The sequence below is a fragment of the Solea senegalensis genome, linkage group LG16, assembly GCF_019176455.1.
Source record: "Solea senegalensis isolate Sse05_10M linkage group LG16, IFAPA_SoseM_1, whole genome shotgun sequence".
NCBI classification, from domain to species: domain Eukaryota; kingdom Metazoa; phylum Chordata; class Actinopteri; order Pleuronectiformes; family Soleidae; genus Solea; species Solea senegalensis.
Genome location: NC_058036.1, coordinates 18,318,817 through 18,346,535, shown reverse-complemented (window position 1 = coordinate 18,346,535; position 27,719 = coordinate 18,318,817). Strand labels below are relative to the sequence as shown.

Genomic DNA, 27,719 nt, shown 5'->3' with positions numbered 1-27,719 from the left:
CTCATTTATTTAAATCTCCGTGCGCTTCATAAACACTAAAAACACAGCCCAAGTATTATAACACTCTTTCAAAAACAACACGAGATACTGTCTCCACAAAAGGATTACCTTTGAGGACAAATGCAGCTTTCAGTGCTCTTTTATTTTTCCCTTTCTACTTTCATCCCTCTAAACACACACTCACTCGCATGTGAGCCGAGACCAGGGGTCACCACAGTAGACACGCCGCCCTCCAAACTCCAAACCACCACACATCTCACACAGTCTTGAGGTGCACGTGACAAGAAAATGGAATGAAACAAAAGATACCTTGATGTGATAAGAAGAAGAAGAACTGTTATCATATTTTGCCGAGAGCTGAAAGACCCATAACTACCGGCTGCCTTGTGGAGCCCCAAAGGAGTTCCTACAGAAAGTTCCTGCATCAACTACCTATAGGAAATGTCTGGGGTCAGGTCATGCCCTTGTAATAACACTCTTGCCGAGCTATCTGATTTTCCTTTGGGCACTGAACACTGCTGCGTGATTGTCGTGTCAAATCCCAGCAGCAGACATGTGTTTAAAATGCTCAGAGGGGGCGTGTGGTTTCCTCCCCTCTGTTTGTCTCCCAGTGTGAGGAGTGTGAAGTATGGCACTGCACGTGCACGCAGGCGGTTGACTGTACTCCAAGAGTCAGGCTCTCTTTGTTATCATTTAAAGAGGGTGCGATTGGAGTGCAAAATCCATTATGATTGCTCATCACCTCATTGCCATCTACTGTAAATGAGTTCTCGTGAGAAGTTCAGTGCGCGCTTCAGATCTCAAGTGCAGAAAGAATGACGGTTTTGTACCCAATATGATGACGATTATGACGATTGCTGTTCATTTTCACGTCAGCACAGCTTCTCTGTTCAAGATCTGACTGGATCGACTCCATTTGCAAACGCGTCGACAATGAAACTGATTTTTGTGAGGATGAAATATGAACCAAACCTTCTAAAGATCTCATACAGACCGACTAATGGGAACAATATTGAGGACTCGGGCAAGGTATCAATGAAACCATGGTGAAAACAGGACTATTGATATTTGGTCTGGGTCCTCAGTATTGTTCCCATTAGTCAGTCTGTATGATGTCTTTAAAAGGTTTGGCGAGTATTTCATCAGCTGTCTTTGTGGCCTTGTGTTATTTTGTCAATATTGGCCAAATAGTGAGGAAAGACATCCAAACAGGTACGACGCAGCATGGAGATCATGTGCATTTAAAATGAATTGGATCCTCCGTCTTGACTTTGAAGAAGAATTATTTTATATTATTGCAGAAGAATTATGTAAGAAACTCCAAAGCAACTGACTGGACAAGTGTCCTACTTCCTGTTCAAGCCAGGTACCACCACTTCGCCCGGCAGATGGTGCCGTTGCGGGGGATTAAATGTGTAAACAGAATAGCAAGAGGTCTGACATCAGAATATTTTGTAGACAGACTATTTAACTTCCTTGGAGTTCATCTTGAGCCAAACGAGATGCCACCCTGCCTGCCAAAAGCAGCCGATAGAGCAGTGTGCCCCAGCTCTCAGTGTCAGGTTAATGAGCCGAGTATCTGCCTATTGGCTTAAAACTTGCACTTAATGCAAACTGAGAGGGAATGTCAGGTTGGCCTAGCATGCCTTAAAGAGCAAACGTGTGTTTATCCAGAACAAACATGTCTTGTATCTCCTGAAGTTTTTCCACTTGGTGTGGAAGACTGATTACAAGAAAATAAAAAGAGTGGGCGCTGCTGACCCTTTCAGTGGTAAATTGCAGTATGATGATGATGATGATGATGATGACAATGAGGCCCCATACTGAATAGATTTTTTTTTTTTAAAAAGGAGTAGTTAAACTAATGTCTTCCTGGTAAAATTGCAGCATTACTACTCTGAATGTGCAGAAGCAGTGCCAGATGTGTGTAAGCTTCATTTTTGTACTTATGGAAATGTTTCCCTCTGCAAGTAATCATACACAGTACAATCTAGTGAACACAGAATAGGAACTGATTTCAAAATGATATTATTTAACAGTCCAAAAACATGCCATATGAGGATTAGGTAAACCGGACACTCTGAATTGACCATAGGTGTGAGAGTGAATGGTTGTTTGTCTAAAGGATAAAGCAGTAGAAGATCATAAACAAGTCTACTTAACCTGTCATTTAAAATGTGAGGTCAAGGCCTGAATCCCAACACTCTCGTTTTTATCCTTAAACAGCATCTGCTATGTCGGGTCTCGAGTCAGTTCTTCTTCACATTCTGAAAGCAGACGTGTGTCTCTTTGTTAAGCTGCTGTAGTTTACAGCCCTCGTGCTGTGAGGAGACAGGATTCATGCCGTTTGCCTCCCCGTGGTAGTTTATCAGTGAGGATTCTCAGACTTCACTGTACATGGTATGTTGACCCTGGCGTCCAGCCTCCCATAATATACTGCTTATCACATGCCGGATCTGTTTCGGTTTACATTTTTCGTTTGGGGGGGAAAAAAAAAAAATGTGTTTTGTATTTCCCTTTGTAAAAAAAACAAAAACAAAAAAAATGCATTTCAAAATCGTTCTTTAATTCAGATTCACAGAGGCACGAGAGCTCTCGGTGCATGTGTGTCTGTCGCTGCCACACTCTGCAGCGCTGTAATCCACTGTGGTGTTGATGTTGAATGTGGAGTTATGGTAAGAATGCGCAGTGATGTTCCTGCGAAGGCTGTGCTTGGCTGTTTTTCCTCTGTGGTGGTCTGAGGCTGCTTAAGACTGGCGCTTTGTTCTGGAAGAACACTGAGCTACTGAATTGAAGAAATATCCCTGAGATCCAGCATCTGAGGGCCCTGAATTCACTGCATATGTCCCCAGTTTTCTCAGTTTAGCCCCTTTTTTATCATTGATCCCCTATGGGGAGAAAACCGCACACGCGAGGGGGGAGTGAGCTGTTGAGTGTGAGAATCCTCTGAAAATAGATAAATAAGGCTGGTAAGCCACATAATTGAATTCAAGTGAATTTAGAGAGGACTCACAGCTGTTTGGTGAAGAATAAGACACATCTGCTCCCCAATCGTGTGATCTTTGGAGGGTTCATTACTTTTAGAGGTTGGCTGAGGCTCAAGCTTGGGAACAGACAAATGGCTGTTGATAAGAAATTAGCCAAGTGAGAAAGCTGTGTGGTCATGTCAATGTCTTGGCGTGTTGAGTCGTCGAACCACATAGTACATTCTGCTTTACAGGGCCATCAACTGGAAATGAATTCCAATGTTTGGACAAATTCTGGTCAAGAGTTGGACGTGGATTTTTCGCACTGAGCTCGGTCAGTTCAACAATTCGAACACGTCAAAGCCCAACAATGCGGTTATTTTCTTCTCTCTCTCTCTTTTTTCCTGGACTGCGATCAATTGTGATTTTTTTTTTCCCCCCTGGTTTTCAGGAAATCACACAAGCTCAATAATGAAGAATGTGTATGATGTGTAACGCACTTCTCGTTTAACGTTCCTTTTATTTACTTATTTATGTTTGGGATTATACATTGTACATAGATGACTAACTGGAAAACAACCAACATTTATTGCACTATAAATGTGGTCATTAGCAATTGCGAACAAATAAAGTGAATGTCTTGGCTTAAGTCTGGCAGTACATTCACTCTTGTGCAGCTGGTCTGTGCAGTCTGCAGTCAACACTGTTCTTTTTTTTTTGGTGCCTCTCACTCAGTGGGAGACAACAATTTTCCAAGGATAGCGTGAGCAGGACAGAGGTTAGGAACTCGCTAACACTGGGCCTTCTTGACATGAGAGTCATGAGGCTACGTGTGAGTGGCGGTTAGCAGTGGGTAGGCACACCGAGAGCATGCGAGTCTGAGGTGCGATCGCTGACCGTTGTGTTTTTGTTGTTTTTCTCCTGCCAATAACCTCCGCACGGTACAGCGTTGACATCCGGGGGAATGTGAGGTTAGATTGACGGACGCGCTGCTGATGTCTGACTACTTCAGGGCTCTGAGTCTTCTCGGGACGTCAAATCTGCCATGATTTTGTGTCTCTAGGTTGTTTAGGGGCCTGCGCTCGACCGTGTCTCCATAAGCTGCACGTGCCTTGGATAAAAACAGCTGGCTAAGTCACGTGCGGAGTCAGAATGATTCACTGATTTTGTATATGTAGACTATGCCGTGTCAACAAAACTACACAGGGAGACGATTCATCTCCGGCATGAACAGACAGACTGACAACATTGGTCCATGCTGGTTGTTTGCCAATACTCATCGGGGCAGCTGGGTGTTATTAGGGATTAATAACACCACACTGGTGAGAGTCATGGCACGAGCAACGCTCCTCTGATGGAAAGTGTCTCGTGCCCAAGCCACAAGCACCTCTGAATTACATAACAGTTCATTCTGTGTGGGCGTAGACTTCCATGTGTTTTTGTCTCTCGGTGGCCACACAGACGGACAATGAAGTGAGGTTCCAGTTTCCCGATAGAAAGAGCCAAGGGAGACTACTCTGTCATCTTGATAGAGCGATAGAGGCGAGACTGGATCTGTCTACGTGTATTTCCTCCAAAGAAAAATATGCTGGATGTCTGCGTCTGTTGTCAGTGGATAACTTGTGCTTCAGCAGTAGCAAGACCCTGATAAGGACGTGTGTGTTTTCACTATTATCAAAAAAACTCGTCTTAATGTCTCAGCTGTGGACATTTAGCTGTTTATTTGAAGCATTTTTGCATGACGTGTCATTTGTATGAAAAGTGCTCTACAGGTAAAGATTGGTTGATTTATATAAAAACAAAGTTAAAGCAAGACAAAGCAGATGCTTTCCTATCAACATTACTCTATGCAATCAATTTTACACAATAATGATGGGTCTATTCCAGCTTTAAACCACAGTGATCAAATCCAGAAATACATAAAAATATTTAAAACTTGAAGATGCATTCATATCTTCTCGGCGTGTGGGGATTTTCTCCATGTGAACGTGAGAGTGAATGGTTGTTTTGTGTCCGTGTGTTGGCGCTGTGATGTCCAGGGTGTACCCACCCCTTTTGCCCTGTGTCAGCTGGGATTGGCTCCAGTGACCCGCAGCCCCTATGTGGAAGATAGAGCGGTAGGACCACGAGGGATTGAATATCTTTTATAACCACGATGTAATTGGTGCTTGTTCACAGTTCAAAGTGCATTCCCTGAGCTGAAGAGTGTAATTTAGGGAGGACAGTCTTCAAAACCAGGCAGAGCAGCCATGCTGTTCCTTCACCACCCATATGCTGTCAATGACCTTACCATACTGAAAGACAGAAGAGGGCTTTGTTATGATTTAAGCAACAACCTTAAATGTCCTTAACTGTATCCTTTCACCTGTGCTTTGCTTTGCTTGTGTGAGCGTGTTTCCTGCGTGCTCACCTGGTCATCGGAGACCTGCTCCATGTAAAGATGAGTCGCGTTGACCACTTGCATGCGGGTGTAGCCGTAGTCCGTGCTGCGGAAGGCGCTCCAGTCTTTAGGGTTTGGATTGAACCTGTCAGTCCTCTCTCTGCAGCCCTGCAGCCGAAACAACAGCGATTGAACTGAGAGTGATAGACATTCCTCTGTTCCTCTCTCTCCCCCACAAAGACCAGTGTGACATTTACAACTGTGGCTAGGCCTCGGTGTGAGTCTGGCTGCACTTCGATATGATAATGACTAATCCCTCTGTGGCTGGATGAGAAAGCATGCCCTGCACTGCTGGCGACCACATCAGAAAACACTTAACCAAAGGAACAGCTGGTGCTAAACTCTTGTGGCAGAGCAGCTGCAGCACAGACGGGACCGGGTACAATACATAACATTGTTTTTGTTGATGTTGTTGTCAGTTCATGCATTGATCCTTGTGGGAACATTAACATGGACATGGATGGATGTAAAGTACTTACAGCAGAGCCTGTGATGATGTGAACTGGAGCTTTTGGGTTCCGATACGGCTGCTCTTTGCTGCCGTTGTACACCTGAAGAATAAAAGTGGAATGTCTCTATCGATTTGATCCAAAACAATAGGAGACAAGATTTCCGTAAGATATGTGAGAGCTGACCTTGTCACCATAGACAGGCCACAGCCTCTCATACGTGTGTTCATGTGCCCACAGCTCCAGATCCACTCCTGTGGAAGTAATGAGAGTCAACAACCGACCATAAGAAACTACACAAACAGCTCTTTCACACACATGCTGCTGTGTCATCGACTCAGATCCCCTGCTCGTTTCATTTTGAGATTTTTAGCAACTCACTACAGTCAAACAGTTAAATAATTAAATGCAACAAACAAAAGCCTACGAAATGCAATACAATGAAAACATAAGGAAAACGACTGGTGGGGCGTCAGCCAAACCGAAAGCCTGTTTTTTAAATAAATGTTTGGATTTCGCAGCTCTCCGCCACTGTTACGACATTAGTCTGTCTGAACGTGCAAATTTGTGATCTTAAAACACCCATTAGCAGCGCACAGCTGGTTGTCGAATAGGGAACATACCGTAGCGGTAAAATAGATCCTCGAGCCCAGGAGCTGGCGGTTTGGTGTCATTCCGACCCAGTCTGACCTGAGAGGTAGCAGAGAGGTATAACGATGGCATGAACTTAAATTAGTGCATGAAACACAACCTGGTGAAGCCCCATTATGCCCATGCCAGTCTTTCTCCGAGTACTGCCAAGTGCTGAGATGGGTTATTTTAACTGGAAACTATTTGGTCCAATTTACAGTGATTATGACAGCATTACTGTGCACAGGGCCAGCTTGCAACACGCCTGACACGTCTGCTACCAGAGGCAATCAAAGTGTCGGGCAACTCCACCGAAAATAAAGCTTACAAATACATTGATGTGACATGTGACATAGTTTGTGTTGTGTACGTATGAATAGATTGAATTCTGCAGTTTGAACTCACATAGGAATCAAACTTGGTGCAGTCATCCTGGTCATCATCGGAGCAGTACATCGGCCGGTGTCCCATTGTGATGATCCATGGACGTGCAGCTCTGTTTTCTGGCTTGTTGGCGTCCTAGACGAGGAAAAGGGAAGAAGTGAGGACACGCTTACGTGCACGTGAGCCAAAAAAAGCATACGGAGAGAGAGATAGGACAATTTTACGTAGGACAGCTTGACACATCAGCCAGTTTATAAAGAGAAAAGCAGAATGGAACTACTTGAAAGATGAATGGAAGTTGGAGAGAGACAGAGAGCAAACATGGGAACAAAGGAGAGCACTTAGCCATCATCAGTGGTCATTAACCTCCAGGTCTTTCTTCAGCCACTCGTACTGCTTGAAGAGGAGCTCCAAGCCAAACTCAAGATAGAAATAAACCTCAGTGGAGAAGGAGATTATGTGTGCTGCCCCCAGGTTCCAGCTGTGGACACACATTATTTCAAATTATACACAGCCTTGATGTAGTACATGAAGCATGAGAGCAAGAACAGGTGGCTTGTTAACCTACAGATTGTGTAATAAATACAGAATACAGGTGTTTTGTCACTGGCATACATACAGACAATGTACATACAGTACATTTGTGTCTCTCAAGCTTTTCCTCACACATTGAACTTGAGACCTAAGAGTGTCTGTGAGTGCTTGCAAGGATGCTTCACTGAAAGGCGGGTGTTCTGTACATTCCAGTACATTTGCTGTTCTTCTTTGCCTCCCGTTCTTCTTAACTGTGCACAGGCCTATTTGAATGTAGGGTCAAGGATTGAGAAAGTGCGTTCGTAGGGTATCATCATGCTGTCTGAGTAAAGGAGGTCTGAAGTGGTCTATGAGTCACACAGTGATTTGTATAGCTGTTATGTCCCTGAGATAAATGTAAGGGCTGACCAAACTAGCAGAAAGAAGCACTGCTGCCCTCTGCTCACTATGCTGACTCTTACAGATACTTCATAAATGGACTCTATATGCAAATAATTGCATATTATGCTTATTTCTCCTTTCTCTTCCATTGTCTTCCATTGATCACCAGTGGTTGTAGTAAGGTCACCTGCTTCAGCCTAAGTCAGTCTGAGCCAGATTGGCAACACGTATACTGTCCTGTTCCCTTACCTGTACCATAAGCCCTCAGTCTGGCCGGGCATACTGAAGCGATTCCTGTAGTTGGAGAAGTTGCTGAGAACAAAACAAGATCGTGAGAAATGCAATCAGATGGACAGATCATATAATCTGCATTCCTTGAATATATAAAAAAAAACAGCAATTAACGCCACAAACTGCTGCTCTCTCTTACTCTGCGGTGCGTACGCTAAAAAACGGCAACACACCGCGGATAATACCAAGCTTCGCTATACAATGTGACGGCAATTCTTTCAATAACAGTGTTTAATGTTCGTTGGCAGCGATCGCAGAGTGGTATATCATCGGATAAAGATGACCCTTTAACTGCGGTGGTGACATCTGCTTCTCGCCGTTCTCGGATATTCTGAGAAACCATGCACTTTACTGGAGCCAAGCTATCAATGACTGTCCCACCAAATTAAAGGCTGCAGAAAAACATGGATGTACTGCAGCCTCCGTGACATCATCCTATAGGTTTGTAAGGGGATGTTTTAAAGCTTAGAATCATAGCCAGCCTCTGAAGCCAGATAATCAAAATTTGGACTACGCCGGACTAAGCCTGGGTGGAGCTGAGATGGGATGAGCAAGCAGGAGCCACCATGGCTGAGTGTACTACACCTGTGAATCAAGAAAAAGGGCCTCTAAATATACCCATTTTAAACCATGACAACTTGTTAAAAGAGGACTATAATTTGAGATGTAGATGTCGTTACAGAAATTGAATCTTAAGGCTCTCCCGCAGTGATTTTACCATCAAGTCATGGTGGTTCCCTCCTTGATCCCAATATAGTCGTGTGCTTGCGCTTATAAATCCACTTGGACATTTACTGTACGTACGTCTAAGCGTATTAGGACTGCGCCAAAGAAACACGCCTCAAAAACGTTGGAGTGTCAAGCGAGCAGCATCATGCACATTAAACTTGTCGCGTCCAAATAGTACAATGGAGGCATTGCGCAAAAGGGAAAAAACTCTTCCACAGAAAGCTCGCCGTGATGCCAATCGGCCAAACCTCTTTTCATGTTTTTTTTTCATTTCAGCATGAAAGCAGGAGCCAGTCTTTTCAACAGGCCATTAACTAAGTGAGGTGATTTGAATGATTGTTCATTGTTTTTCTTACGTAAGTAAGAGGGGGGAGAAAGTCAATATTCTGGATGGCAGCCACGGACGGGTCTCTACACTGACTGGGTTAATGTACTAAACGATGGCAGCGTCAGAGATCGTCACACAAATGTGGAATCACAGAAACCTGGATCAATTCAACACCTGACATTTCTATAGTCGGGTTTAAATAGCTAAGGCCACTATGTCTCGTCACATTATACATTTACAATGAAATGTCAGCACACACAGCACACATGTCACTCCAGTTAAATTACAGCCAAAAGGCTGAGATGTGGTTCCTGTGAGAATCAACTAAGCTCTGGAGTTCTCAGTCATGGCACTGAACCAGGAAGAGTCAGAAGTGGGTTTGTACTTCCATCTTGTGGCTACTACGGGAACCAGCAGACATCGTCAAGCATCTAGGAAGGCATTTGGAACAATAAACAATCAATTTGTTGATTTAGTGGAATAATACCGTCTGTCTGAACCAAACAATGCGATAGACGCAGACGTGCACAAGGGAAAAGATTAGCCAAGAGAAATCAAGCTCACCACAGGCTTTACAGTATTTTTGCTTTGGGGCAAAGCTGTGGAAAATCTGATTCAGAGCAAATATGATAAACTTATATTTGTGTCATTAATCTGGACTGTGACAGTGCAATGTAACACATGAGTCATCCACTGAAAACCAAAGTATGGTTCCACTAAAATACAAATCAAGATCGAAATCTAGTGAATGTCAAATTCAATGTGAAAAAGCTGACTTTAAAGTGACCCAACAAGATTTTCCCTCCTCATCAGATCTTCCTTTCCATCATCTGACGAGCTTAACCCAGGCAGTTATAGAAATGAAGGGAGTGAGCGGTAGCCGTCCGGGAAGCATATCACTGACTGGCATCACAGGACGCCGTTTCAAACACTGACCGTAGACCCAAATCCCCCCCGAGGGCCGGATGAACCTTACATTGTGCTGGGTGAACAAAGACAGTCTTGATTGGGGCCTTAGCATCTTCTGTGGACCCGCTGTTCTCATCCTGTCGGAATGCTGACTGAAAACTTCTGTGGTCAGCACAATTTAAATTGCCTTTCACCCATTAGGTTTTTGAGGTTGGAAAGAGAGACGAACGGAGGAGTGTAGTGAAAAGGGAGCACAACAGAGTCAGGAAGAAATGCAGCGGCCAGCAGCTGGAATATTTGGACGCTTGACAGCGCCGCGGAAACAAAGCGCGCATTTACGCATATAGGAGCGGGTGAGAAGAGCTGGATTTGAAGTTATGTAATGCAGGGAGCTGGTTTTTGATTATCAGTTTCTTATGTCAAGATGCGGCGCCAAGAAAAAGAGACTACTGTGAGCAGCTCTTTAATAAAGAGGAGGCAGTAGTAGTCACATGGCACAAGCAAGGCCAAGAGAAAGCAGCACTGGATAAATAGTACGGTACTGGATCAGACATCTAGAAGCACACGCGGCTACTAACTAACTCGCAGCACTTGGAATGCATTGAAGGTGGCTTAATGTTTTTTTTATTTTGCAATATATAAAATTAAAGAAAACAACATACTGTAACATTATACTGTACAGTATAGTTATCTAGTACATACAGTTCTTTTATTTGCAAAACCTGCGACAACACTCTAGAGTTATAATGTCAAGCTTATAGGAGTAAGACATGATGATGATGTCATCATGTCTGTGCACATCTCCTGCATGTATATGGTTGGACTACAGGCTACTATGTGTTTTTGGGGATTCACCAACTTATCACCAACTAAACTATCATCGAACAAACAAAGAAAAACAGCAAAGTTCTTCTCTGCTCACTGCTTAGTTCATTTGTCAAACACTTCCCATCAGGTCAGACCTGGAATCAATTAATAGATAAAAAACTAACAAACATACGACTCCTAGTCACATAAATGTTTCTTTGGGAGAGCAGCGTCTTGTTTAGATGTTGGCGGTTCCTGACGCTGCTCCAAGCCTCGCAGACCAAAATAGCTCCCATCTCTTCAAATGGTACAGGAGGAGTTTTTCGGCAGACCAAAGTGTTTCCTATAGCGAAAAAACTGTGGCTTTCTTGGGGTGGGGTGGACGGTAGCGGCAGGAACATGTACGTGTAGTTTGAAAAACAAGGCGAGAAAACACTGACCGACAGAATGCAGAAGAGAGACTAAAGACAGTCTGTGAACATTTGGACTTCCTCATCTCTGAATGTGTCATGACACTTTCTTGTCACAAAGTAAGTTCCACTTACTATGAAGCTTCATGGTTGCCTGGGCAGGTCATGTAAGGCACGTAGGCGGCTATGGACTGGATCTGCCTCATGAACTCGTCCCCGATCCTGGCGTTATCCTGGAACAGTGTACATTCAAACATTACATATGACTCCACAGATTCAGCCGCTAATATCTAACCAAATAAGTTTTTTAAAAAGTGACTGAATCCATTTTCCAGATGAATGGTGGAATGTTTCCTCAAGTCTGACACACAAACCTCACTGAAACCATGATATTCTGAGACTGGCTTGCACACCGTCTAAAAACACACTGTGGTTCATGGCTGTTCTGACGGCATTCACCAGCCATTAATGACCTGTTTTTGTGTTTATAATATCAATGAAGCCACAGGATGTGCTTGTATATTCAAGCTGAAAACACACATTGGGATGAATCATAGGTATTCATTTTTTGCATCTGGAGTCTGCTGATTACCATTCCCTCTGAAGTAAGACCAAAAAAAATGCATTAATAATGCAGGAACTCCTTTGATTAAAACAAAATACTACCAATTGAGGCAAGGCTATATCTGCTAAATATCAAAGATTACAGCTGCTAGGTTTTCTGATGAGCAAATAATCATATGTGACTGGGACTAAAGATCAGTGGGTTTTGAATGGCATTATTTTATATTCATTAAATACGCGGGTGACATTACCCAAACTCTCATCTTTCACCACAGGCTTAAGGCATTTCACATTAATGCTAATCATACGCTGCATGTCTCCACCACAGCCGGGTGCGCTTATATGCAATGATAATAAACAGTGGTGGGGGTTGGAGGGGGGCAGTTGGGGGAAAGGTGGAGTGGTGGTTATCTCAGCTTTCATTGTAGGAATTAGTGGAATATCAGGGCAGTTTTAAGAGAATAAGCTGCCGATGAAAGATTGCGGTCAGCGATTTTAACGGAGCTCAGGTGTCGTCAGAGTGTATGATATTTGAAAAACAGAGTGAAAAATACCTCATGCATATCATAGGCAAAGTCCCCTGTAAAACAAAGAAAGAAAATATATTAGAATGCGACTTTTATCATCACAGTACAGTGAGACAACACTTTATCCTTATTAATTATACAGTGCTGTTCTATAATGACCATACAGCATCATTATTTCTCAATAACTTATATGAAAATATGTAGCAGTTTTAAAATCACACAAAAAGACCAAACAAACTAACTATTTCATTATTTCATGTCGACAAATATCTTCTGTGAAAAAGTTCTATTACGCCAGGTTTAGTTAAGGGATCCTTGAGCATGACATAAACATGAATATTTACTTGAGCATGCATGTCACTGTAACCTCACAGGTTATGTGTTTGAAACTAAAAAAAGATAAAATTCTGTTTTTTTTTTATTCTTTGGCATGAAACCGAGACAGTGGACAAAAGCAAATAAATAGTGACACAGTGCAGAACTGGCACAAGCAAGTATCATCTGGTTCGATGCAGCATGATACTGATTACAGTAATTACAATCATGATATGTAGTATTCATGAGACTATTTCTGTTGGATCTCAGCTGGCTTACTAGATTCGCCTTGGGCTCCCACTAAAAATGACTCTACTACTATTACTACTGCTACTACAGAGTATGGATCTTACCTATGTGCAGGATGACATCATACATGCCAAGCTGCGTTTCCTTTTGAAGTCGAGCCAGAGACTGAGGGTTCTCGTTGCCCATGTCACCGTACAGAGCAAACCTGGGACTGAAACTAGTGCTGTCGTTCAGGGCGATGAAGAAGAACACATCACTCCAGCCCTCGTCACTGCCACAGTGGTACACTGAAATTGAATTGAAAAATATTACTCTTCATGGTCTGTAGTAGAGTTAGAGTCTATAACAGTAAAAGTCTACCCACCATAGACGGCAGCAGGTTTGAGGCCAGTGAGAGTGACTCTGTGGATGTACATCTTTCTCTTCTCCTCTCCTGAGTCAACAAACAGAGTGCTGTTGCCTCCGACTGTCATCTCAAAGAGCCGACCCCCCAGAAGGCCGTACTCCACCTTGCTCTCCGTCTTATTGAAGGTGGTCCAGGTCACTACCATGGAACCTGGCGCTCCTGCGAACCAAGGTTTCGACTTGTTTGAAATGTGATACAGACGCATCTGACAGAACCACTGGATTCACTTACGGGTGCTTTGATAAAAGCCAAGCCAAGACGTGCAAATGAAAAAGGCTGACTTTGAACATGAGTGGCACTTTTGATCTAGCCGCTGGCAAGATACAGCTGAGTTGAGCCGAGGACTGGTCAGGTACTCAATTCATCAACTGATTAAATGACTACCATATGTTTCACCTTCACGAGGAATGAACAAAAACATCACACCGACTGTATAAATTATAAGTTGGCCTATCAAGCTCTATATCTTTTTTGGGGGTGTCTTCAGTGTAGTCACTTTGTATGACTATATAATAATTATTAAAAATAAAAAAATAAAAGAGACCTCCTAAAAAGTCTTCTTCTGACTGGTCAAAATCATGTCAAGGGGTCAAATGCCCTGTGCTTGTGACCAATGCTTTATAATATTATACTGTAGGCATGCAGGTTATGAAATTGAATAAATAAACTGAACAACTTAGTGAGAAAGTATCTGATGAGCCCTATACACAGTTTACAGCCAAAGTGTGGCTGGCTTGAGCAATGACTAGTGCATTACATGGGACACATAAGCTTTTTGATAAAAGGAGAAGAGAAAAATAATGTTTTACTTTCAGTGAACTTGTGGCAGTGCTCCAGAAAAGAATCAACAAGTTCAATTTTCTGTTTTTTGGTCATCATGTTGTTGAGATACATACAAAACATCTGCAATCCACATGACCTGTGCTTGTGCCCATAAAAGGAAAATAGAATCCCTTGATGAAAACACATGACAGTGATAAAAATAGCTCAAGCACTTACCTGGATAAGAAAGGTGCACCTGCTCCGGCTGAGTCCCGATGGGAGGAACACCAAGCACCAACAAGGGTGCAAGGCTCAACACAGCATAGGCAGCATGGACCATTTTAACACTGAACCTGAGAAACAGAACGCTTGCTATTGAAGCAACACACAAGGTGAAAATAAAACTGATTTGCTCTCTGCAGTCACATGATTTTAAGAGCTTTTTCACTTTTGGCTTACCTGACTTTTGTTTACTCAGTGCTCTTTGGTAGCGACACACAAAGGCATGCCCACACACACACAGTCTCCAATCTTTGATTGGAGGTCAACATCAGTCAACCTGAATGATGAAACTGCAAGAAATCAAAACAGCGGCGTCAGCGAGGATGGTGTAGAAAGAGATGATGAGTCAATACAAGCAGCTGATTTTGTTTTTCACTGTGCATTCAGGGGAGGTGCTGCACTGAAAGTGTGCTCAAATGCACAGACAAGCTAATGATACAACTCACTGATCAGGATAAAACACCATGAGTGGCTCATTAAGGCTGCAGCTGTGCAAACTCAAATGATTTGTACTAAATAATCATTTCATTTCTGTGCACTGTTTTTTTTTTTTTTAGTGTAAAACACATTTTGAATTGATTACATTATATTTTATTTGATGCTCTATAAAAGTCTGTTTGTATTGTTTAGGTGGAGGGGACATGGGTGTGAGTGCTGCATTTCATGTTTACAACACATCTGTGGAACTGTGGTTTTGACAATGTAGTCGGGCTTACTCTTTTCCTTTTGTGTTTAGAGTGTTGAGAAAACGAGTCTTGTCTCGGGAAATATGATTGAATGTGTGAGTTCTGCCGCTAGAGGGCGCAAATCACATAAACGGCATTATGAATAGAATGCTTTATGCTCTAATAAAGGGCAGTAGTTCAAGTCAGAATGAGCCGGCGGAGTATGATAGCTGAGTCACTTTGCTCTGCAACAATCCAAAAGTCCATCTATGAATAGTCTCTGCCTAGAATAACAACAGCGAGGTGAGTACATTTGACACTCTTTCGCTTGCAGTTATATCACGTAAAGTGCTGTGACGTCGCTGAATAATCACAATGTCATCAACTATCCGGTTAAACCATAGCGTGTAACAATATTAGTCCGACTTGTTTACATCCGGTAAGCTAGCTGGCTCACTCAGTCACTAATTATTAACTGCTAAGTAACAGCACGTTACGCATTTCAAAACTTTTCGTTTTGTCTTTGAGCAACACTTACAGTTAAATGTCAGGGAATAAGTTTCCCTAAAAGCACAAACTCTTTCCAAGTCAAGTTAGCATGACAATGTTAAATTAATAAAACCGCAGAACACTCACAACACTACTCAGCTGTTAGCTGAAAGCAGTTCCGGACTACGACGTCGTTGTGTAGGAACAATAATGCCGCAATGAATCATGGGAAATTGAGTGTTACTTCCAAGAAACCGTTGTAAATATCGATGCTACGGACATAGCTTACTTGCACTCATACTGTTGAGTCGAGGTCGAACAATTAATCGAGACAATTCTTCTTCCAGTTTTCTTTTTAATAATTTAATGACTTGGCCAAGTATTACCTTATTCATTTTTGTTGTTATAAACTTGATAAATGCTGCTAAATGCACTCATTTTTTTACATCTACCTTTCTTTGGCAAAACCTGTTCATGTCTTTAATATGCAGTTAATGGCAAATTATGTAGATTGTAGTCCACACAGTGTTGTTCAATTCATTTTTATTAATTTAGGCAAGTTTTCATATAAGAGCTAAAATTAAATATGCAGTTTGTGTGATCTGTTTTCAAATGGCCTCTCTCTCTGTAGATATGATGGACTCCAACAGTGAGGATGGAGACTATGAAAATCTCGAGCAGGTCTTCCATCAGGATTCAGCTCAGAATGAAGTGACCTATCATCATGAGATGATGAGAAGCACAAAAGAGGTGAGCTGAGTTCCTCAATACAAACACACAAATCAAATTTTCTAAGATAACCGACCTCTTCAGCTGTATATCATCTCAGTGTAAATTGTATTCTTCTGTGCAGGTGGATTATGATAAGAAAGAGGAATTATTTAAGAAGAGGTGGGTTGTGCGTAGTTTGTGTTTTGCACCAGCCCATGTCACATACGCTCTGTATTTTTGTTTCACCCAGACTAGCATTTACGTCTTACTCCACCCAGGTATTCAGTGAGCCGCTCTGGTAACAACCCAGGCAGAGTGAAGCGAGTAGTGTCATGTAAAAGGAAGACTCATCACCTGACGATGGCTCGTAGGAAGCAGCTCGGGTCTGGACGGACGTGCAATGCCGTGAACAAGGAGAATGAGATGAGTCGCCGACAGGACGTGCAGCAGGAAATATTTGACATGGATCGACTGGATTTCCCACTGAATGTCTGCCATAATGACAGGGCTGGTCGAGCTGGTTCTGAAAAAGCAGAGTTCTCTACACTGACTGAGGTCAGAAACAGTAGCACGGATCCCACTGTACAATGGTTATTATATTGTTGGTTCTGTTCTCGAAATGCATCATTTATTTGTTTTTCAGCTCACAAAGGATCATAGTACAATGACTGACGTGCTCTTTGGAAGAAACCTGAGGCTGAAAGTAGCTCTAACACTGTGGCAGAGAAACGTTGGAGAGTTATTGACATACTTTCTCAGGTATGTTGTGTGCTGTTGGTTCTAAGCACAATATGACATGCACTCTGTTTGAATGTCAAACCGAATATATCACTCTGAATCATTTCGTGCAGAATCCAAGACACGGGTGTGTTTGTTGATTTTCTCCCCCTAATAAGCAAAAGGTAAACATCACATTTAACATCACAAGTAGCACAGTTTGCAAGTCAAACATTTAATGAATAAATCCCACAGCATTGACAAGGAGTCCTCGAGTATTACCATCGGCTGCTGTGTTGACATCTTTCCTTTAGTTAGAAAAGTCCTCAACAACCCATATGAAGAGTGAGTGGATTATTACTGCAATTTTAACAGAACAATTACAAAATAAATACAAAAGTACACATGGAATCCGTGTCCTTTTATACTCACAGGTACCTTATAGTTGGCTTACACTGGCTAAATGCAGTTTTGAAAAAATGGTGGAAGGAGCTAAGAGAAAGTGGTTGTACTGGATCATCGCCTCGGTTAGAGAAGTAAGTGCTTGTGCAGTGTCACAACAAAACCTGTGGATCCGAAACCATTGTAATCATGTATTTGTACGTTGTCACAGGAATTTCCAAGTCTTTAATCAGCAGTTGTTGGAGTTCTGGCTGGAGGAACCTTTTTTGAAATGTGTTCCGGGAGCTGCGGGAGACATGGTGAAGGTCAGTGCTGAGTATACACAACACAACATAACCGTTGTTATTGTTGACTTTGAGTGTTCTAACGCCTGTACGCACTGTACAAGAAATGTGTCACACTTACGTAATCTTCTCTCCCGTAGGTCGTTGACTCTTTTCTGTCTCAACTTACCTTGCAGCAGTGAAGAGCCAGATCACAGAGGTTTCTTTGGAAATCTTAGACAGGAGCTGCTTTCTTTGTATTGTCTTATTACTGTGCCTTGTTTGTATAGAGTTGTGCCTTTTCTTGTATAGGCTTTGATGACTGTAGGAATTCAAATTTGTACTTAATGTATTGTATTTTTGATCAATAAAATAAAATAAAAAAAATGTTTTTGTACAGTCAATTCCCAGCAGCAAAATGCAGCAGTTGTTTCAGTCTGGCCTGGACTTCAGTCTCACTCAATCTTGAAGTGATTTAAACAGGGACAGAGATACGGGATTACGCTGTTCACGACTCTCTGTGATTTGCATGCAGCTTTATCTCACTTGACACAGATAAGTGGAGGCTTGGTGTCTGTCATTGTGATGTGAACCCGAGGCTGAAGTCCAGCCGTGACTGGACAGGAGAGTCTGTGTGAGAAGACCTGCCATTCAGTGAACTCTGAATCTGTCTGCAGCAGCGCACAGCCTTAGTTTGTTTGCATTCTGGACTAATACTCTACTAGGAGAAGATTCAGTTCACAACATATTTGTGCCACCTTTAGTAAGGGTTCCTAACTGAAGGTAAGCACCCTCAATGTCTTTAAATGAGCACGTCTTGGTCTGTTCATCAATCACCTAAAACCCTGTTGCTTTGACAACACAGGGAAAGTGAAGGATGAGGCGTTTGAGATGCCGGCTGCAGGCAGCCACCCTGCTACTGCTGTGTGTCGCTGGAGTCACTGCGGAGCATCTGCAAGCTGAGAACCTGCATCTGCTTCCCCCGGATGAACATAACCTGGTGCGAAACCGTCAAATGAGAGGTATTCACTCCGTTTAGGTTCTTTGTTTGCGGTTGCCGTGAATGAACATGTACTTGTATGAAACAGCCTCATGCTTGCTTTTTTCCTTGTGGGTGTTGGTCAAATTCCACAATGTAGATCTTAATTGCTCAGTGACTCACTACTGTTTGTTTACCTCAGTAAAATAGACAGACAATAGGAAGAGTTAGGCAATCGATCAAGGTTCTTTTTTACATTTCCTGTGGAAGTCATGGAGCAACATTGTCGCTGTTCTATTACTTTCTTGACCCACTAAATGGGACGTTAAAGCCCGGTGCGGCTACCTGAAGCTGATTTCACTCAGTCTGTGATGAGGGAAAACCTTTTTAAAGACTGTTAGCATCACTATGCCTTCATGGGGATTACAGGATGGCCATATATCAGTGGTATTATGGATTATATTCCAACAGGAAGGTCGTGATCACACGCTCTGCTAGTCTACATGCTGATGTTTTCCTGGGCGATACACTTATGCCCCAAGTTGTGGGGTAAAGCGCTTTGAGTGGTGATCAAGATTAGAAAGGTGCTATAATACAGATCTAATCTGATCTAATCTGATCTAATCACCTCCCTGTCTTTCCATTTTTTAAACCTTTCCCTGTTATTGATTCACAGTCGTGGCTGTTTTGTTTCATTGCTCACCAGTGCCGCCCAGGGACTGCCATGAAATGTTGATGATGTCTTCAGGCCAGGCCCATGATGGGCTGTACCTAATCCAGCCGGGTGACTCCCCCATCGTGGCTTACTGCGCCATGCGGGAGGGAGGATGGACCGTCGTGCAGCACATCACCGTTAACAGCAGCGTCGATTTCGATCGCACCTGGGCTGAGTACAAGCTTGGCTTTGGCCGTGTCTCTGGGGATCACTGGCTTGGGAATGAATATCTTCACCAGCTCACCCGTGGCCCTGCGCGCTATAAACTGGGAGTAAAACTAGTGGACCCAGATGCCATCACCAAGATGGGTGAATATGACCCGTTTCTAGTGGAGGATGAGGCCTCAGCATTCAGGCTAAGGCTGGGGCTGTTCCAGGGCACCTCTGTGGACGCTTTGACCCTGGACACGGAGAACTATCTACACGACAACCAGAAATTCACCACGAAGGACCGAGACAACGATAACTACTTTCAAAACTGTGCCAAGTTGGAGTTTCAGGGCGTGCCTGGCGGAGGGTGGTGGTACGACGCCTGTGCCGGTGCTAACCTAAACCGCAGGAACGTCATCTACTGGCAGAAGGACTGCAACAAGGAGCGACTGTGCAAGTACGCGTGGATGATGGTGAGACCTTCAGACACACTGAAACTGATTCAGAGCAAAGACTGCAAGAAGGATGAGCTGTGAGGTTCATAAGTGACTAATTCTTAAGAATTGTTGCTGTATTTTAAGGACATCTCTCCACACACTGACTTCAGCACATTTTATTCAGAAATTCCATGAACATAATCGCGAAATACCGAAGAACGAAGAGTTAAACACAAACAAAGTTGTAAAAAAAAAATGCATCAAGTCTTTTTCCAGCATATCAATACAAGCAGCAAAACAGTGCCTCTCATTCCTCAAGTCAGTGCAGAGTTCTGTTTTTTTTTTTTTTTACAGCAGCAAGAAAGTGTTTCGTTTATGACACATGTAAAATATCTTTTGGTTAAAGAACATTTCACAAAGTTTTGTTTTGCCACAGGACATTACAAGTTTACCAGAAATACAACAAAGATATGAAGACAAATTGATTTGGTTACTGTACAAATACTGTTTTAATTTTAATACTCAAAAGGAAATAAATTAAATAAATAAAAAAACCTGAGGATAATAAAAAATAAAATTAAATACTCTGTGCTCTTAATCCTCCGTGAACTGTTGTAAACAGTGATACTGTTCGGCGAGCTTTATGAAAATGTTGTTTTTGTTGTTCGGGTACGCTTTCATTTAATATTATTTATTATTTTTGTAAATTCAATTCATGGAATAATTACACTTTACAGGACAGAACGTGTCAAATGAGAACCACGGATATTCATTTATATTCACTCCTCTTACAAATGACAACAGCACATTGATTCGATTTGATTTTGACTTTGCAAGCAGATTCCAACATCAAGAAGACATGAGACGTATTAGCCCTTGAAAAATAAACAAACCAACTCCTCAGTACCAACACAGCCCCGACAATTATGGACCTATATAGCAAGTCAGTTATTAGACAGTGCAACTTGAATACAAATACACTAAAATAGGAAATAATACATGTGTTATAATTGATGGCATTTATTGTATGAAAGCACCAATCTTCCCTTTTTAAAACTATGTACACTGTCATTGATTAAAGCATATTCAGACCACTTTAACATGTGCTTCCATTTTCATAGTCTGAGCAGAAATAACTGCTGACCAACACATATAAGTATATATATAGATATATATCTATATATATATATAGATATATATGAATTCCAGACAATTTACTACTGTCACCGTGCGTCTCGGAAAGCATTAATTCATGTGAGTTTGGAGCTGACCACGGGATTCTGTCCGTACCAGTACAGTTTCTCCTCAATCCTTTTCTTCTTCCACTGACAGAGCAAGAGCATGCGAAAGGTCTTCTGAAAAGTCTTGTTGCACAGGGCGTAGCACATGGGATTAACCGTGCTGTTGACGTAGCACAGCCAGTAGCCGAGATGCCACAGGGAGAGGGGGATGCAGTCCGAGCAGAAGGTCGAAATGAGCACCATGATGTTGTAGGGCGTCCACGTCAGGATGAACGCCAGCAAGATGGCGCTCAGAGTCTGAGCTGCCTTTCGCTCCTTGATCAGCACCATCCTCTTCCGCTTGGTGATCTGGCTTTTCAGGATGGCGTCTATGGGTTTAGACGCGGAGGACGTGGACGGAGCGCTCATGGACTCGGCCGAGGAGAACGTCGACGACGTCATCTTGGCGTCCCCGTTCTTGCCCTGGTGCTCGCCGTGAGCGTCTTTGGCCGTGGCTTTGAACTTGTACGACACACACTTGCCGCTCCTCTGAGAGTTGCTTTTTGGCAGCATCTGGAAGAAGTTGTCTTCGTCGAAGCTGCCGAGCTGCTCGCTCTCACGGCCCACTCCGCTCTTGCTCGTGTCGCAGGCCTGGTCCCTGTCCGGGGCCTGGAAGCCTCCCGGTGAAACGGGCTTGTCCTCGTCATCCGAGGAGGCATAACTGTTGAAGGTGGTCAGCTGACCAGCTCTGGACCACTCGTCATTTGTGCTGGCCGCTGATTTGGTGGCATTGCTCCTGTTGGAAGATGACCAGGAGGCTTGGTTTCTGTCTTGGGAAGTTTTTTTATAGCTAAAACAGGATCGGATCATGGTCTTCTGAGGCTGACTGACCCCAGAGTCTGTGCTATGGTTAATCCCCTGAAGTTCAGCCAGGTCCTTGGTCCTCTTCTCCGTCTCCTTGTAGATTCGACAGTAGAGGATTGTCATGACTGACACGGGGATGTAAAAGGCTGCAATCGCTGTCCCGAAGGTTATTACGGGCTCTGAGAAAAACTGGATCTGGCACTGCTTCTCCGGGACTGTCCGTTTCCCCACAAAGTACTGCCAGCAGAGTATCGGCGGAGCCCACAGGATGAGAGACACCAGCCAGGCTAAGCCTATCATAATCCCCGCTCGTTTAGGAGTCCTTTTGGCCCTGTATGTCAGAGGCCTGGTGATGGAGAAATATCTGTCGAAACTGATCACCAACAAGTTCATGACGGACGCATTACTGGCTACGTAGTCTACAGCCAGCCACAGGTCACAGGCGAGGTTTCCCAAGGCCCAGTAGCCCATCAGTATATAAGAGGTGTATAGATTCATGGAGAAAACACCTATGATGAGGTCCGCAGCTGCCAGACTCAGCAGGTAGTAATTGTTCACCGTCTTCAGCTGGCTGTTGACTTTAAACGAGAGCATCACCAAGACATTGCCCACGATGGTGATGAGGCTGACTATCGCCGACACGGTCGCGATGGTGATCACCTCCCAGAGGTTGTGAGTCACTGGGTGGATGTCCATCGCGGTGCTATTCACGGTGGAGTTCAGTAGATTCTCTCCCTCCATGGTTGTGCGATTTATTGGCGTCCAAGCATGACAAGTGTGTTGGGATTTCTCATCCCCCGCGTGATGGTCTCTTCTGGATAGAAGAGAGAGAAAAGGTCAACATTTTATCCAAAAAAACCCACTTATATTCATTTAAACATCAAGTTCAAGTTTAAAATACTTCCGCTCCCTGATTTTTATTTTTTGTTTGGTTAGTTCCATTACTTGGACTTGGACATTACAACACACAGTGTTCAATTGAGGTTTTGCATGTGTTGTATTTGATGGAATTCCTCCTGGAGTTTCGCTGTGATCAACTTCAAATTTGTCCATATGTCTTGGTCTCGGGTGTATTGTACTCTGTCGGCAATTAAAACGAGATTATGTCGTGAAATTGTTTTTTCACTCAGCCAAATGTGACCACATCATTTCCAAAGTTGCAAATAGTGCACTAAAGCTAGTACTGCTCATTCAGTCGTGTAATTCGTTTTTGCGTGTTATGACAAATCAAATCTGTGCCCATAGCTTTGAAGTCGCCCAAATGTCCAAATCTCTGCCTACTCACTTAACTAATTTGTCAGCCATGCATCAAATTAAGTTCTCATTTCTGAATGTAAAGGGGAAACATGAGCTGATTGGTGAGTTTCGGAAAATATCACAGCCTTGCAAGAATAGAAACGTATGCCAGGTCAGGCAATGTTGGAATGAGGTTATGATTTGCAGTTTTCATAAGTTAATAAGTATTATTGATATTTAGGCGTGAAAATAGATATATCTGTAGTGTTGAAATGTATGTTTTTACACATTAATAATGTTGCCGGATGATGTGTGAAGATCTGTCACTTGGAAACACAAGGTTTAAACACTTTATATCACATCCTTGTTCAGTGCAATTGTACAAGCCACTGATGGACTCCCATAGTACCCTCCTCTACCAGTAGAGGGCAGTAAACACCATCCACCAACAAAAGTCTCGCACCTCATATGATCTCTTCACTGTGAAGCGCAGTGGTGCACACACACACACATTTCATCTGCTGGGTGCTGGACACTACAATTAACAGTGGATGAGGGGATATTAATGCCAACGTGGACCTTTGTTTTCAAAATAAAGCCCACGCTTTGTTCTTTTATGACGCTTGCACATGTTCCATTCAAGACTGAGTGGACACCCTTCTGTCTCAGGAAACACCTCCAACGATTGGCTCTGTGGCTTTCACATATTCAGCCGTGGCATTTGCTCTGCTTAGAATTTGTGGATTTCAGTTACAGTTACCCCCAACAATCTGTGTGCTGTGTATGTGTATGTGTATGTCCCTCTTGGAATCACAACCAGAGCACCAGCATGATTATAGGGAGGCACGGGGCTGTCCACAGAAGCAACAATTAACTCAAGGGTTCATCAACTCTGCTGAGAAAATCCTCAATGTGTGTGTGTGTGTGTGTGTGTGTGTGATATCAGTTGAGCTGTGCAGCCAAAGTTGCTGTGCTGTACTATGACAAAAGAGAGCAGGAAATCAGTCAAACACAACACTAACTGAAACTGTCCAGGAAGGAGCAGTCTTCACTACACTGCAGTGGGAAACTTTATGACTCAGACCACCACAGTGGTGGGAAATTAAATTCAATAAAATTGTTTAAATCTTCTCTGAGGTTGAGCTACTGAGCAGAGAACCATACGCTGCTTAATGTAGGTTATTTATTTCCCCAAGGTAATAAATACACGTCTCTTTCTTCTTCTTTTTTTTAAACCCCGTCTTACCTTTAGATAGTTATTATATTCTGAGCTCGAGCAGAAAGAAATCCCTGTCATAATCTGGGCCAACAATAGAAGAATGCTGCACGTATTTTTAACTTCCCAGTCACTGTGGGGACACTCCTGCAGGACTTGGCTTGTACTATGTGATGTCACATAACTCAACTCGTTAAACTGTGTGTAAGGGGGGTGGCCATGAATCTGCCCACAGTATTCTCCGCTATGTTGTGGTATGCAAGCGACTGTACCTTAGAAGTGTTATTCCTATGTTGTTATACCTATTTTTTCTGTATTTGAATATATACAGTGGGATTTCACATCAGCTAATATATGAAAGCTGTCAAAAAAGTCAAATTACATTGTTTTATTTTCTTATGAACAAAAAATGGATGATAACCAGCATGATAATGTATGATACGTCAAATTATGAATTTATATATATATATATACACACACACATACACACACACCAATTGCACAGCTATTCTTCTTAGACCACAACACTGTATTCCATTCACCTGGACAGCTAAAAACATAAAGCATCCTCCTCATTGGACCAGGTTTTGGTTTCCATGAGGACTACTACACACACACACAAACTCTCAGTGAGTTGGGTGAACTGTGAATCACCATTAATAGTTGAATTATGGTCTATTCTGGCTTGTTTCTCGTGACCTTTTAATTGCAGCAGATGGGTATTGAAATGATATTATAGCGTAGAAGAGCTCTGTAACACTGTCTGGTCAAGCTGTGAGATATTAAAGACGCTACGGCAAAAACTGTTACCTCCTGTGTTTGTGACTTTGTCCTCTGGTGTATGAGCTCAATACAATACCCAGAGGTCATTGCTGTGAACTAGTGCCAAAGAGCAGTGCATGGAAATCTGTCTCTTGCCCAGAAAACAGAAGACTTTCCTTTGTTCATTCCACTGTCAGACTGCCGTCTGAAAAACGGTGCTCCGAATGCAGAAATAATGGCAATTGATCCAGCGATTAACAAACAACGCCCAGGATGGGAGTGAGTATATGAACTAGGTGGCACAAATCCGCCCCCATGCCGCCTCCATACTGATTTCATTGAGCGGCGGATCCCTGCACGTCCTCCTGGCACCTGACCATGACTGTGCTGTCGCTCCAAACACTGGCCCCCGCGCCACGGCTCCCAGACGTCCCTATAACCCTTTTTTTTTCTCTGCTTTCAAGAACGTGAGTAAAGTGTGTGTGTGTGTGTGTGTGTGAAGATAAGAGACAAAGAAGAACGAGAACCGTTGCATGGCCGAGATTCCTGCAGAAGAAATCATAAATGCATCGAGGCATAAATGTAGAATGACACATGTTTACATGAACAGCTGCTCCCAGAGCACAGATTCACGCGAGCGGGGAAAGATGAACACATGCACACTGTCTTTGTCTCACCTTTGGAATTCTAATACGTCTAATCTCTGCACTAATGACAAATTATGAAGGAACTGCTGACAGGAACAGAGTGACAACACTTAAAGCCATTAGAACGAGTGAGTGCAACACTTCATTAATGCCCCATCATCCGGATTACCATCTGGCTATAAACTATTTTGAGTTTTTTTTTTTATGAAGTATGAGTGTGTCTGTGACTGTCCTTAACACATAAAACACAGCATCTCTTCAACCTGAGCCTACGCTGTCAAAATGAAAAGGTCTTCTGCTGCTTTATCCTCCACGTGTGGGTGGGTCACGGGGGTCACAAGCGCCGGTGCCAATCCCAGCAGACGTAGGACAAAAGGCGACTCCAAATCCTCGGACAAAGAAGCCTAATCTGTGCTTCTGCCTCCCCGGTGACTTTCTCGGATTGTCTGGAACAGGACCCAAGCTGGTCTCCAATCTCCAGTCAGAACCAGCCACACCACCAGAACTGCTGTGTGTCAACTGTTTCCAGGATGTGTTGAAGTTTCACCACCGACACCTTTCTACCTTTACACCTCACAAGATCTGTGCGGACTGGAGGGACTCGTTAAAATCATGCTTCGCTGCCTAATCCTCCCCCGTTTTGTTATTTCCCCTTAATAATAATAATAATAATAATAAAAAAAAGGGGGGCGGAGGTGTAGACACCTGCAGAGCTTTAGACTTTTAAATGAAGGATTGATTGTTGTTGTTGTTTTTTAATTGGGAAAGGAATATTTAAAAAGTGATATCGGGATACAGGATGTAGAAAAGACAGGGTTGAGCTTTAAACGGTACCACAAATGAAATATAGCACCCCTTCCCCTCCGTTGCTGACATTATGGTAAGAAGGCGACATTAAAAATACATGCTCAGACCTCTCAGACATGCACTTGTGCACACATGATGCTATTTCCTCTTAAATCCGGGTCATGCATTAATCAGAGGGTGAATATTTAACGAGTCAAGACGCAGCATGCAGACTGTGGCACAAGTCATTGGAAGTAAAGACAAAAAAAAACAAAGTATAGACATTTATTGACTCACCTATTAGCTGTTAAAGGACAGATTATTTTCCCTCTGGTCGGAAGCAGGAGGTCAGAGTAAATCCCTCTGTTTTGCCTGGGAAGCCGTCGGGTCAAGTGTGGCACTGAGGCATCAGGGTCACAGAACAGCTGGAGCGAGGACCGAGGTGGTCGAGAAAGCCCCAGAACTTGACCTCATATGCCAGGGACGATCGAGGGGGAGAAGTGTGAGCAGAGGCGGAGGTAGAGGGGTGGTGGACACCAGGAGGCGTGAGGTGCAGAGATCAGCATCCAAAACAGCACGTGAGAATCTAGATGAGAACGGTATCCGTACATGGTAGAGCATCCTTCTTCTGTCATTTAGAAAAGGAGTAGAATCTCAAGGAGTGGAAGGAACTTTTCCTCCCGAGTCAGAGCTGTGCTGAATCAGCTGTGTTGCCTCGTAGTCAAGAATGTCACAGAGATGCTGACACTTGAGAGGAGTCACTGCTGCTGCTGCTGCTGCTGCTGCTGCTGCTGCTGCTGCATCTACTCTGGCTGACAGACACAGATGGAGCTGACGCTAGCTCGCTGGGAGGAGAAATTCCCATAGGGCTGAATGGTTCATCGTGTTTCAGGACAGTGAGCATGAGTCTCAGAACAGAGAGGGAGGGAGGGAGGGGGAGACAATAAAGGAGGTGTTTTTAAGAGGGGGTTCATTCGTGGGAGTGAAAAGCATGCAGGGGGTGGAAGGGGAGGTTGATATTTGAGGCAGCCAAGTCGAGCAAGAACTGTCTGTGACGTGTGTCACCGTCACTGTCACACTAACTGTTAATTACTGCC

At 43.3% G+C, this 27,719-nt stretch overlaps 4 protein-coding genes across 6 annotated transcripts; 2 read left to right on the top strand and 2 right to left on the bottom strand.

Annotated features, from left to right (window-relative positions):
* Positions 1-5,005: 5,005 nt before the first annotated feature.
* On the bottom strand, positions 5,006-15,720 carry acp7 (acid phosphatase 7, tartrate resistant (putative)). Of its 2 annotated transcripts, none has more exons than XM_044047283.1 (15): positions 15,665-15,720; positions 14,541-14,653; positions 14,319-14,434; positions 13,278-13,478; positions 13,018-13,200; positions 12,377-12,402; positions 11,394-11,491; positions 8,034-8,096; positions 7,236-7,350; positions 6,891-7,004; positions 6,479-6,545; positions 6,042-6,109; positions 5,886-5,957; positions 5,377-5,514; positions 5,006-5,260 (listed from the first exon to the last, which is right to left on the bottom strand). In XM_044047283.1, the coding sequence occupies exons 3-15, from the start codon at positions 14,419-14,421 to the stop codon at positions 5,195-5,197; spliced, it is 1,314 nt and encodes a 437-aa protein (XP_043903218.1). In that variant the 5' UTR covers positions 14,422-14,434; positions 14,541-14,653; positions 15,665-15,720; the 3' UTR covers positions 5,006-5,194. The 2 variants fall into 2 exon arrangements, with proteins under 2 accessions (XP_043903218.1, XP_043903219.1); XM_044047284.1 differs by having other exon boundaries at positions 14,319-14,453; positions 15,567-15,691.
* Positions 15,097-17,983, top strand: LOC122782774 (KATNB1-like protein 1). Of its 2 annotated transcripts, none has more exons than XM_044047285.1 (10): positions 15,097-15,331; positions 16,149-16,267; positions 16,347-16,408; positions 16,507-16,783; positions 16,872-16,987; positions 17,080-17,130; positions 17,201-17,290; positions 17,380-17,481; positions 17,559-17,652; positions 17,772-17,983. In XM_044047285.1, the coding sequence occupies exons 2-10, from the start codon at positions 16,151-16,153 to the stop codon at positions 17,811-17,813; spliced, it is 951 nt and encodes a 316-aa protein (XP_043903220.1). In that variant the 5' UTR covers positions 15,097-15,331; positions 16,149-16,150; the 3' UTR covers positions 17,814-17,983. The 2 variants fall into 2 exon arrangements, with proteins under 2 accessions (XP_043903220.1, XP_043903221.1); XM_044047286.1 differs by having other exon boundaries at positions 15,106-15,331; positions 16,371-16,408.
* Positions 17,984-18,008: 25 nt separating this feature from the next.
* On the top strand, positions 18,009-20,991 carry zgc:194887 (uncharacterized protein LOC571819 homolog). Its single transcript, XM_044047287.1, has 3 exons — positions 18,009-18,393; positions 18,476-18,632; positions 19,296-20,991. Exons 2-3 carry the CDS (start codon positions 18,488-18,490, stop codon positions 19,988-19,990), a joined length of 840 nt encoding a protein of 279 aa, XP_043903222.1. The 5' UTR covers positions 18,009-18,393; positions 18,476-18,487; the 3' UTR covers positions 19,991-20,991.
* Positions 20,053-27,406, bottom strand: chrm5a (cholinergic receptor, muscarinic 5a). The gene is made up of 2 exons (XM_044047282.1): positions 26,920-27,406; positions 20,053-22,789 (listed from the first exon to the last, which is right to left on the bottom strand). Exon 2 carries the CDS (start codon positions 22,714-22,716, stop codon positions 21,142-21,144), a length of 1,575 nt encoding a protein of 524 aa, XP_043903217.1. The 5' UTR covers positions 22,717-22,789; positions 26,920-27,406; the 3' UTR covers positions 20,053-21,141.
* Between the last annotated feature and the right edge of the window lie 313 nt (positions 27,407-27,719).

Coding starts and splice junctions, on each gene's coding strand:
- chrm5a (XM_044047282.1), bottom strand. CDS start 22,716: ATGGAGGGAGAGAATCTACTGAACTCCACCGTGAATAGCACCGCGATG.
- LOC122782774 (XM_044047285.1), top strand. CDS start 16,151: ATGATGGACTCCAACAGTGAGGATGGAGACTATGAAAATCTCGAGCAG. Junction 16,784..16,871: donor AGTTCTCTACACTGACTGAG/GTCAGAAACAGT, acceptor TTTGTTTTTCAG/CTCACAAAGGATCATAGTAC. Junction 17,482..17,558: donor TCATCGCCTCGGTTAGAGAA/GTAAGTGCTTGT, acceptor ACGTTGTCACAG/GAATTTCCAAGTCTTTAATC.
- acp7 (XM_044047283.1), bottom strand. CDS start 14,421: ATGGTCCATGCTGCCTATGCTGTGTTGAGCCTTGCACCCTTGTTGGTG. Junction 7,351..8,033: donor ACTGAGGGCTTATGGTACAG/GTAAGGGAACAG, acceptor GTGTGTCCACAG/CTGGAACCTGGGGGCAGCAC. Junction 6,546..6,890: donor GCACCAAGTTTGATTCCTAT/GTGAGTTCAAAC, acceptor GCTACCTCTCAG/GTCAGACTGGGTCGGAATGA.
- zgc:194887 (XM_044047287.1), top strand. CDS start 18,488: ATGAGGCGTTTGAGATGCCGGCTGCAGGCAGCCACCCTGCTACTGCTG. Junction 18,633..19,295: donor GCGAAACCGTCAAATGAGAG/GTATTCACTCCG, acceptor ATTGCTCACCAG/TGCCGCCCAGGGACTGCCAT.